The sequence below is a fragment of the Sarcophilus harrisii genome, chromosome 2, assembly GCF_902635505.1.
Source record: "Sarcophilus harrisii chromosome 2, mSarHar1.11, whole genome shotgun sequence".
In the NCBI taxonomy this organism is placed as follows: domain Eukaryota; kingdom Metazoa; phylum Chordata; class Mammalia; order Dasyuromorphia; family Dasyuridae; genus Sarcophilus; species Sarcophilus harrisii.
The window spans coordinates 598522293-598533740 of NC_045427.1; the positions used below are offsets into that span (position 1 = coordinate 598522293).

At 38.2% G+C, this 11448-nt stretch overlaps 1 protein-coding gene across 1 annotated transcript; it reads left to right on the forward strand.

Moving 5' to 3' along the window:
* The first annotated feature begins 3320 nt into the window (after positions 1-3320).
* LRIT2 (leucine rich repeat, Ig-like and transmembrane domains 2) lies at positions 3321-7973 on the forward strand. The gene is made up of 2 exons (XM_031949368.1): positions 3321-4102; positions 7219-7973. The coding sequence occupies exons 1-2, from the start codon at positions 3334-3336 to the stop codon at positions 7971-7973; spliced, it is 1524 nt and encodes a 507-aa protein (XP_031805228.1). The 5' UTR covers positions 3321-3333.
* Positions 7974-11448: the final 3475 nt, after the last annotated feature.

The window sequence follows — 11448 nt, forward strand, 5'->3', positions numbered from 1 at the left end:
TCTCACTGGTTGGCCTCATCTTGAATTAAGCTGTTCGTCTCTCTGGTTTATGCTATGGTGTCAAATATATTATGACCACTAGAGGGCCTCAGTAGAATGTACAATAGTCATCTGGCACTCTATAAATAGGTGAGCTTAGTTTCTATCAATAAAGAAAAAGCTTCTACTGGCCCTTCAGGGCCAGAAACTAGAATTGAAATTATTCCATTGTCCAGGGAATTTGGGAACTGCTCAGAGTGATGGCAAAGACTAGCATTTGGAAAAAATAGAATTTTCAGTCCACGTTTGAGACGGAGACATTACAAAAAAAAGAGAAATGTATTTTTCTAGTCATCCATCATTGAATATTTAAGGATCATAGGTTAGGTTTGAAGTCCCAGTAGCTCCTGATTTAGCCATGAATAAGGAAGATCTTAGATGGAGCCAAATATGTTCTCGTCTAACTCAACAAACCAGGAGGTTTGGAAAATAATTACTGACAAGGCTTTAAAGTTTGCAAGAGCACTTTACATATATTGTTTTGTTAGAAGCTCACAACAACTACAAGGAGTTAACTCTATTTTATAGATGGAGAAACTGAATCTGAACGAAGTTGAGTGGTTTGCTACCAGTCATAGGGAGTATCCCCCACATAAACTTTCATAGCTTAAAACTGCGCTAAAACTTTTATATCTGAGATAGGATTCAAACCCAAGTCCAGTGCTCTATCCAATGAACTCAAAAGAGAAAATTATTAATTTTTGAGTTTTTTTGAGGAGAGTGATGGGATAGCTGGTTCAAGCAATAGAAGACCAGTTCTGTATTCAGTTCACTTCATGTTTATTAAACACTTAACAGATGCAAAGCACTTTGCTTGAATTTGGAACACAAAGTTAAAACAGACAGTTGTTCTCAAAGAGATTATATTCTTTTATGGGGGATGTGGTTACGTACATGGAAGAGTCATTCAAGTAGGGAGTAATAGGTCAAAAGAGAATTAAATACTCTCAAAATATTTGAGGAGAAAATAAACAGAAGAGGGCATCAGAGAAGTCTTCATGGAGGAAGTGGAATATGAGAAGATCCTTAAAGAAAGGGGAATAATATGGAAGGCTAGAAGGTGAGGTTGCAGCCGCATTGTTGATAGTGGGGGGTGGTCTTGGATGTTAGGCTAAGGAATTTGTTTCTTCAGTCTAAGGCAAAGGGAGACCACTGAAAATTTTAAAGCAGAAGAACAACATAATTAGATCTGTATATTAGGGTTGAATATTTTGGCAGCTCTAGGAAGGATGGACAACAAGGTGAAAAAATGGCAAACAATCAGGAAGTGATTATATAGTTTCTGATGCAGTAACATTGGATATAGGGGGTAAAGGGAACAAAGAGTCAAAATAACATTGATGTTTCACATCTGATTGACTACAACAGAAAAGAAGAGTTTGGCAGAGAGGAGTGGGTTTAAGAGGGAAGAGAATGAGCTGACAATTAAATTTGAAGTAATAATAGTGTTTTCTTTCTTTCTTTCTTTCTTTCTTTCTTTCTTTCTTTCTTTCTTTCTTTCTTTCTTTCTTTCTTTCTTTCTTCTTCTTTCCTTCCTTCCTTCCTTCCTTCCTTCCTTCCTTCCTTCCTTCCTTCCTTCCTTCCTTCCTTCCTTCCTTCCTTCCTTCCTTCCTTCCTTCCTTCCTTCCTTTTTTTTTTGGCTGAGACAATTGGGATTAAGTGACTTGCCCAGGGTCACACAGCTAGGAAGTGTTAGATAATGGTGTTTTCAAGTGGAAATGTATAGCAAGCAGTTGGAGATGAAGGACTGGAATTTGGGAGATATATTCAGAGTGGATATATGGAATTAAAAATATCAGCATAAAAGTGATCACTGAACTCATGGGAACATATAATATCAACAAAAGTAGATAGAGAAAAAAACATTTGAGGAGATTTCTATATTTAGGGATGGGAGCTGATAATGAACTGATGATAATGAATGGAGACTGAGAAGGAGCAGTCAGATAGGCAATACCTAATTATCAGGGAGCATCAGTGTCATAGAAGCAAGGAAGGAAACCTATCAATTATATTTAAAGGTATAGAAAATCAAGTAAAATGAAAGCTAAAAAGAAAATATCATTAATTTGAAAAAAATTACAAGTTATTTTCAGTCTTCTTAGGGCTAATGACCTAATGCTTCTTCTTGGAATCTATATCTCTGTGAAACTAATTTGCATGTCACCCTGACTTCCACATCACAGAGGATTACTAGTAATAGGATTTTCTACGGGCATGTCTCATCCAAGACCTATAAAGTGTCTTCTTGCAGAGGAATATGGGCCCAATTTGTCCCTTTTTCTTTTTAGTCTTGATCTTTCTGGAGGGAAACCCTGCTTACCCTGCATGCAACCCAGAATGTATATGCTCAGATGACAGCTTTGGCAGGTATGGAAATATTGGTAGGGTCACCAAGAGAATTTATAAGATTTATTTATTTTGGGAGTTCAAAATTATTTTTTAAAGAAACATCTAAAGTCTTATGGACATTCATTTCAGTTAATGTTACAATGTTCTTTGTGAATGTTTTTCCCAAATGGAGTTAACATTGAATAGAATTTTTGTAGGAAATAGAACATTTTACTTCTAGGTATTAATTTTTTCTATGAATATTCTAATATCTAGTTGGGGATTGTGAGAAGATTATGCATGAGAAGGTACTGAGAAGGAACATTAGAGCTCAAGGGATTATGAGCCAGACAGTTTATTACTCACAGACAAAGAAATGTGTGTGGTTCACTTGCCCTTCATTTCCATAGGCATGTATAAGTGGCTCAGGCATAATTTTGGGTTTCTGCCTTTATATCTGACTTGTGCTACTGGGAAGTTTCATTGGGAGGAGTGGGAGGGATACTTTAAGAGCAATCAGTGGGTGATCTGGACTGTAAGCCATCTCCTCCCCAAATTAACTGAAAGGACATTGTCATTAGTAACAATTGCTAACTTTATGTACCTGAATTAAATATAATTTGCTAAGCTGATAGTTTGTTAACCTTGCAATACTAATCCTAAATATTTTGAATAAGTCAGTTGTTGGGTACATAAGAACTTTTTGGTATTTAGGTAGGTCTGTCAAAGCCTGTCAACAATCCAACTGTTGCAGGAAGCAAGTTGGTATAAATGCAAAGAGTGCTGGAAGAAGGTTTTAAGATTCTGCTATCCATTAATTATGTAGTTTCAGGTAAATTACTCTTTGGCAGTAGTTTTCTCATTTGTTAAATGAGAGGGTTTTTAGATATTAAATAATGTTTCAGGCAGGAATTATAAGTCAGTTTAAACACTTGATTATTTTTCTGCAGGTCTCTGTTGTGCATGGATACTTCTTTGAGAAAGATTCTGGGAAACATCCCCAAAGATATCAAGAAACTTAGGATAGAAAACTCTCATTTAACTGAGCTGCCTCATGGGACCTTTTCTAACAACAGTGCCTTGGAATTCCTTTGGCTCAACTTTAATAACATCACAGTGATTCACCCAGAAGCCCTGGAGCATCTGAGAGACTTGAGAGAGCTGAGGCTGCAAGGGAACAGGTTGTGTACAGTGCCATGGACAGCATTCCAATCAACTCCAGCTCTAAACATCCTTGATCTCAAACACAACAGGCTCGATATTCTGCCCAAGCAAGCACTTCAGTATTTGGTTAATCTTACCTACTTAGACTTGTCCTTTAATGAACTTATGGTGGTGTCTGAGGATGTCTTCATCCAGTGGCCCATGTATCAGAAAAGCCAGAAACTCATCAGCAGGGCTGAAGGCATGTCCAACGTGGTGCTGGCTTTGCACAATAATCCATGGATGTGTGATTGCCATCTAAAGGGGCTGGTCCAGTTTTTCAAATTCATCAGGCCCCCTGTCATCCTAATGAACTCCTATCTGATGTGCCGGGGTCCTCTTTCCAAGGCAGGGCAATTTTTCTATGAAGTAAAGCTCAATAGCTGCATGAAGCCAAAGACTTCAACCCCTAATTCTAACATTACTGTCCAAGTGGGACTAAATATCAGTCTAAGCTGCCTGGCACAGGCAAGCCCCTTACCAAACATTGTATGGAATTATCCACTGAAGAAGTTGAAGGAATTTGATGGTAAGTTATGGTATTCTATTTTTTTTCTCAGGGGCAAGGGAAGGTTCTGTCTAATTTTATGAATATTTGAAGTAATATCAAATGTGGTAACTGCCTGATGTACAAAATAATTAGTGCTTTTGGTAACTATCTGATGGACAAGGTAATTAGTGCTTAAGTTTCAATTTAGGTACAGGAAATGATTATTTAAGATATTTACCATTATGGAATAGAGGAAGGGTTATTAAAGACATGTCAACCAGAAATCTCATTAGCCATGAGTACTTTTCACTGTAGGATTGGGATAGACAGTTTTCTCAGGAGGATAGTTAAGGTAATAAAGCAAAGGAAAGTTTAAAAAATAATGACACAACTTATTCCTGACTCCCCCTTCCCTCCCTCCATCTTCTGTGACTAGTTATACAGAGTGGAAGAATATTGTCAAATGTAAAATGCTAGTTTTGTGGCTTAGTCACTATTACAAAATGAAAACCTTTTCCCCCTAGCTTTGTTTGGAGCATTTGCAGAAAATCAGCTTAAGCTAAAGCATGACATGATTTTCCATCTTTGATTGAAAAGCCAGGAGATGGGGGAATCTGACTGCTGGGAAGCAAAAACTAAAACAGAAGAGCAAAATGTAAAGACCACCTGTGGTACAGGGTGGGTTGGCTGTTGTCTTTTGTTCTTGAAGAGGATCAAAATGACATCAGTATGTTAAAGGGAAGTTACAGTGTGTCCCGCTGTGGCTGATCAGATCAATGTGAGTTTGGAATGTTCTCCACTAGAGGTCGGGCGCAAATAGTCTGTGAACATTTGGGGTAGAATCTCTACATGAGCATGTCTCATGTTTCTTTTGATCTGCTTCAATTTTGCTTTGCTCATGGAGCACAGAACCTTTTTTGATGTAGATATGCCATGCTGGGCAGTCCTTTGCCAGTGTCTCCCATGTCATGCAATTAATTCCAAACTACAGCATCCTACACTGAAGCATTACTTATCTGCTCCACAGAAGGTAAATAGAATTAATACAAAATTTGCCTGCTTTGAGCTGATTCACAGACCAGTAATACAACTGTTGATCTTTACACTCAAAAACTAGTTTCAATGATATAGAAAGAGGATTTAATTTAAAATGCTCATAGAGGTGTATTGGGAGCTAAGACTGAATTAGGATGTAGAGGACAAAGTGCTGGATAGGGAATCAAGAAAATTTATGTTCAAATTCTCCTAGATATATACTAGTTCAAATGTTTTGATTACCACAGACAAATGATTTAATCTCTCTGAGCCATTTCTAAAATGATGTTAACAGTAGTAACTATCTCGCAAAATTATTATGAGAATCAAATGAGATTTAATTACATACACATATAACTTTACATATAAATGTGCCTTTTCCTTCTCTCATTTTTTTTCTTTTCCTCCTTATCCTTCTCCTCTCTCATTTTTTCTCATATAATTTTTGCAAAGTTTCAGGCTATATTTTATTGTCATCAGTGCTATTGAATTGATGTACAAAAATATCTATTAGGACATACATGTAAATATATTAAATATACCCATATAGGTTTATGTACACATATAAAAACACACAAGATTGATTTTACATGACACATACATATCAAGTACAGGTAAAGTCACACACAGAAAACAACAGGTTTCATGCAATGACAGAGCTATTTTCTTCTAGTCTTCATGGGCTCCTTCCCAGAGCATTCTAGCCTTTGTTGTTGGTTGGAAAGATCTATGCATGTAATTTTTCATGCCAACACACCTAGTGGCTGAAGAAACTGTATAACTTTAGCCTGTTGGTATATGGTACCCAGAACATCTGAGTGAAATCTGCAGAATTCAGTCAGTCTTCCATATTTGGTCTGCATAATGCCAGATATCTGCATGGTTGAAAACATAATGACACTTGATTTTTCTCAGTTTGTATCCTCATGTTAGCAGGAAGAGCCTTATCCCAGGATTACATGTCAATTAATCAACTAATAACTTTGTTTATAATCTATAGAAAAAAGAGACAGATTAGTTCTTAATTTTGAAGCTTAAATGAGATAATGGATATAAAGCATTTTTCAACTTTAAATACAATAAAAATATCAGTTATTATTGTTGTTATTAGCCTACATTTTCCAGGCATTCAATTTGGTGATAACTTCATTCTCCTGATCCTTATATAGTAATCTTGCTGAGCTCAGGAGTACAATATTACCAGAGTAATATTGATAGAGCCATATAGAGTCTCTCTGGGGGGAAGATATGCACACACTAAAAAAGTTTAATCTGCATTAGCAACATTTTCTTAAATCTAGACAATTTAAAAAACTCTAATATATGAAATGCTGATTTGTATATGATTTTGGAGCTGTAAATGCTCATACTGAAAATTTAGAAATGGAGCTCAGGAGAATGTGGATAGAGCTGGTTCCATCATACTCTTGTTTTCAAGAAGTTACATTCCATAGGAGGAAACAACATACATTCATATAGGTATCAATAAAATATATACAACATAAATGAAAGGTAATTTTGGGGTGGGGAAGGTGTTGGTAGTCAGTTGGTTACATCCGAAAAGGCTTCATGGAGTAGAAAGTGGTATCACCTGAGTTTAGAAGGAGAATAATTATTTTAATTATTCAGATAAGGAAGAAGGAAGATGGACTATCTACAATACAGGAATTATGACTTCTTTGGAAAAACCTGGTTAAATATGTTTGTATCTTCAGGCTTTTGAAATATTTATAGGAATCAGGTGTAGTTCTTTAGTTAGTATAGGCAATACCTATGCTGTTCTTAATCTCTAGAAAAGTAATATCCAACTGGCCATCCAATTGGCCAATATCCAACCAAAAACATGGTGCTTAAAAAAAAGTATCATATCAACTTGACATCTGGGGGAAGGAGGGAAAAAGTTGGAACAAAAGGTTTTGCAATTGTCAATGCTGAAATGCATATACCCATGCATATATCTTGTAAATAAAAAGCTATAATAAAAAATAAAATAAAAAATAGCACCATATCTCATAACCCACTACAATTGACTGTAATTATAAGGATAAGTTGTCTTTGGGGGCAGTGTCAACATCAATGCACCCAGCAACAAAGTTTAATTATTTATTTTTAATCCCCAGTGTCTACCTCTCCTATTGGGGAAGACTCCATTCATTCTGAGCTGGTGATACCTTCAGCCCATCTGACAGATAGTGGCAACTATACCTGTGTCGCCAGCAACTCCATGGGCAGCAGCTCTGCCCCCATCTCCCTTCAGGTTCAGCCTGTGCCCTCTTCCTCCTCCTCCTTGACTTCCTCGGGAGAGCACTCCTACATTTACGTGAGGATCACCAAGCAAACTGTTTATGGAATCGTGCTCGAGTGGTACGCTGCCACAGACAACCCTTCAGAGACCTGGTTCACACTCTACTTTGGAATATATGAAGCTGTCAAGAAAGAAACTGTCTCTATTGGCCCCGGGATCAACACCTACTGGGTGAATGACCTGCTTCCAGCCACAAAATACGAGGCATGTATCAGCCTACAGAGCCAGCCACCCCGCAAGGACCAGTGCATTGTCTTTGTGACGGGCAATGACATCAGTGAGCTGTACAAGAGGGAGAAAGTCATCCATATTATTGTTGTGCTTTGTGCCTTGGCCCTGGCAGTGCCTGTAGGCATGTACGTCTGTGCCTCAGAGGCCCATCTTGGTTGCTTGGGTCACTGTCTGGACAATTGTCCTCCTAGGAGAAATGGATCAAGATGCCCCAGCACTGTCATTGAGAGCAGGGAGACCATGTTCAACAACCTGACAACTGGCATTGAGGAGGGTCTCTGTCTTGGGGAGATCAGAGAGGATCAGAGCCAACAAATCCCCGACAGAGAGTCAAAATAGCATTCACCTTTTTCAGGTGGATTCATTTTAAGGCAGGTTGACTTGGATCCTCTTAGTTAAATCACCAGAACTGGGGAAGGGAAAGTCATATTCCTATGAACTTCATGTTTCCCCTTTGGCTTAGGAATTTTGCTGAACCAGTAGAAGGTGAGCATGGCTCACCTAACTATAAGCTCAAAATTCTGAAGAACATTATTGATAAAGGAAGGGCTCTGATATCTCATCCACCACACAGACTGTAACCCATCCATGCCTTCTCACACTTAATGATTCTTCCTCATCAATTCTTGGTCCCCCATAGATTGGGGTCTATTCACTGTAGGTTTTTAGTGGGTCCCATTCTCCTCTTGACTGGTCCAGTGGGAAGCACATCTATGTCTATGATACAAGTGACCCAGGTGCCAGTCCCTAATGAGTGAGGAAATACCCAATGCCCTCAAGGCATAGCCCAGTGGTTCTCAAAGTCTGGTCCAGAGCATCTTGAGGAATCTCTGAAATCCTTTCAGAGAGTCTACAAATTCATAATTGGTTTTTATTTTTAATGTGATCAATATCTATAACTATAACCCACATAAACAAAACCTCTTTGGACAGATCCTCAATCATTTTTAATAGGATAAAGATATTGAGAACAAAAGTTTGAGGACCATTGGCCCATAGCCTATTTAGAGATCTATAGAGATACCTGTAGTCATTGTACCAGAGCTTCCCCTGTAGTGAGTCTGTTACAAAGAATTCTTCAAAGTATATGATAGAAACCAACTGATGAGTTACATGTTGGAGGTGGGGGAGAGGAGGGAGGTGGCTTCTTCATTGTGCTCTTGTGAAATGCAACCATAATGCCATTTTATAAATAATCTTGACCATTTTGTAAGCATTGTGATTCCCTCATTTCTAAGAGAATTGTGAATATTTACAATTCCTTGGGAAGGCAATATTGTGATGGATTGTAAAAGTTACTAAACTTTTTATGCCTTTGACCTCTTAATAGGTATATGTCCTAAGGATGCCAATGAAAGGAAAAATCAACACTTATTTGTACGAAAATACTATTAATAGCATTATTTAAGATATATACATTTGTTTTTTAAAAGCAGAAAAAAGCCATAGCCATAATGATTAGTGATTTGCTGTAAAAATTGAGGCATATGAGCATGAAGGAATTTTGTTACATCATATTTATTGAGTGACCATTTTAATTGACAGTGTGAAGAATGAGAAATGTAAAGATACTCATATTAAGTGATATAGAATAAAGAAAGCACAATCAGAACAACCACACATATATTACAATTACACAAAACCAATAATAGAAAGAGTACCAAAAACCTAAGAAAAAAGTTCAAAAAGGGACATTCAAGTAAACAAGATGGTATTATTTTGTTAAAGCAAATGTATACATGTCAAGGTTGTAAATATTTTGGAGCTACATTTTTTTTTTTTTACATGATCACCTCTTATCTTGTTTATCCTAATGTTTCTGTTGATGCTCACCAAATTTAGTATTAAAAATTAAAATGGTGATTGAAGGAAATAGAAGATGGTGGCAATAATTATGGAATTCAGGCACACCTGTTCTTGAGAAGCAATAATGACTATGGATAAGATAAAGAAATTTTATTTTTGTCATGGGTTTAGGCTTTGATGTAAGAAGAAACTTTCTTCTAATTAGATCCATTTCATAGTGGGTAGACTGTCTTAGGAGGAAAAGGATTCCCTTTTAGTGAAGGTTTTTGAATAAAGGCTAGATAATTGCTTATTGGGGATGTTGTGGAAAGGATTCTTGTTCAGATATGGGGGGGACATGTGGCATCTGAGGACCTTCAAAAGTCTGAACATTCCATGAGTATTCTATTCAATTCTTGTTCTTCATTTATGAAATTGTTCTAAAGATAGACTTAAAAGTCTTAAATTTAACCTATATTTATGTGAATATGGACATATATATTTCTGTACACATACACAGAATAAATATACATATAGACATGAAATGCCATTTTCTTACAGAATAGTTACATATAGAGATAGTCATGTACTATACACAGGTGAACTGGTGAGTTAAACACATTCATATATAAGACACCCAATGATGAGATATATGTAAATATATATTCCTAGACTGCACATATCTACAGTTCTTACTTTTTCAAGAAACATTTCCTTATGATGAATTCAATAAAGATTATATAAAATGGTTTGTATTTGTATATGTATTGATTTTTTTGCCTTTTAAGAAGAAAATACGACAGTGAAAAATGCCTTTATTGTTCATGAATGTTCAAAAACTAATATATATATATGTGTGTGTGTGTGTGTGTGTGTGTGTGTGCATGTGTGTGTAGGATTTTCACTTGGAAGGTACCATGGAGATCATATGGTCTAACTTCCTCAGTTCGCATTTTTCTTTTGAAACTCAAAGAGGTAGAGAGGTTTGTTTATGCTTACACATGTAGTAAGTAAATAACAGAGCCAGAATTTAAATCCAGATCTTTTGACTCCAAGTATAGTGCTTGTTCTGTTATACCATTCTGCTCCACAATGCACAGTCACATGTGTACATAGTTAACTCTGTCTACACAAGATTACATAGATGCCCCTCTCCTCCCTTCCCCTCCTCTCCCTTCCTCTTCCCTTCCTTCCTTCTCTTTCCCCCTTTCTTCCCTCTCCCTTCCCCCATCCTCTCCCTTTTCCTTCCTCCTCCTTTCACTCCCCTTCCCCACTTTCCTTTTTTCCTCTTCCCCTTCTCCTCCCCTTCCTCTTCCTTCTTTTCCCTTCCCTCCCTTCTCCTTTCCTTCTCTCTTCTCCCCTTTTCTCCCTTCCTCTTCTCTCTCTTTGCCTCCCTTGCTTCTCTTTCCCCTTTCTTCTTCCTCTCCCCCTTCCCTTCCCTTTCCTCCCTGTCCCTCCCTCCCTTTCCTTTTTTTCCCTTCTCCTCTCTTCTCCTCTCCTCTCCTCCTCCTCTCCTCTCCTCTCCTCTCCTCTCCTCCTCCTCTCCTCTCCTCTCCTCCTCTCCTCTCCTCCCCTCCTCCTCCTCTCCTCTCCTCTCCTCTCCTCTCCTCTCGTCTCCTCTCCTCTCCTCTCCTCTCCTCCTCCTCCCTCTCCTCTCCTCTCCTCTCCTCTCGTCTCTTCTCCTCTCCTCTCCTCTCCTCCTCTCCTCTCCTCCCCTCCTCCTCCTCTCCTCTCCTCCTCCAGCTGACCCTCCTCCAGAAGTCAGGGGTGGGGTACAAGCCCCATGCTCCCTTGAGTGATTGGGAGCACCAAAGACTGAAAGGTTTTTGCACGTTAGGCCTCTCAAGTATCCCCTTCACTAGGCTTAGGGTGTGATGCTGAGGCTGGCACGGGACACAGGTCATGTGTGTGCTGTTCAGGCCAACTTGCTTCCTTCTGTGTCTGGGCCCTGACTGGCTACATTCCCTTTCATCACCCTCGTCAGGCAGTTCATCCTCATTTAAAAAGCAGTTGGGAGCATCTTCCCTGT

Excerpts from the sequence above, each read along its gene's own strand:
- LRIT2 (XM_031949368.1), top strand. The coding sequence starts at position 3,334 with ATGGATACTTCTTTGAGAAAGATTCTGGGAAACATCCCCAAAGATATC. Across the intron at positions 4,103-7,218 it reads GAAGTTGAAGGAATTTGATG|TGTCTACCTCTCCTATTGGG; the intron begins GTAAGTTATGGT and ends TTTAATCCCCAG.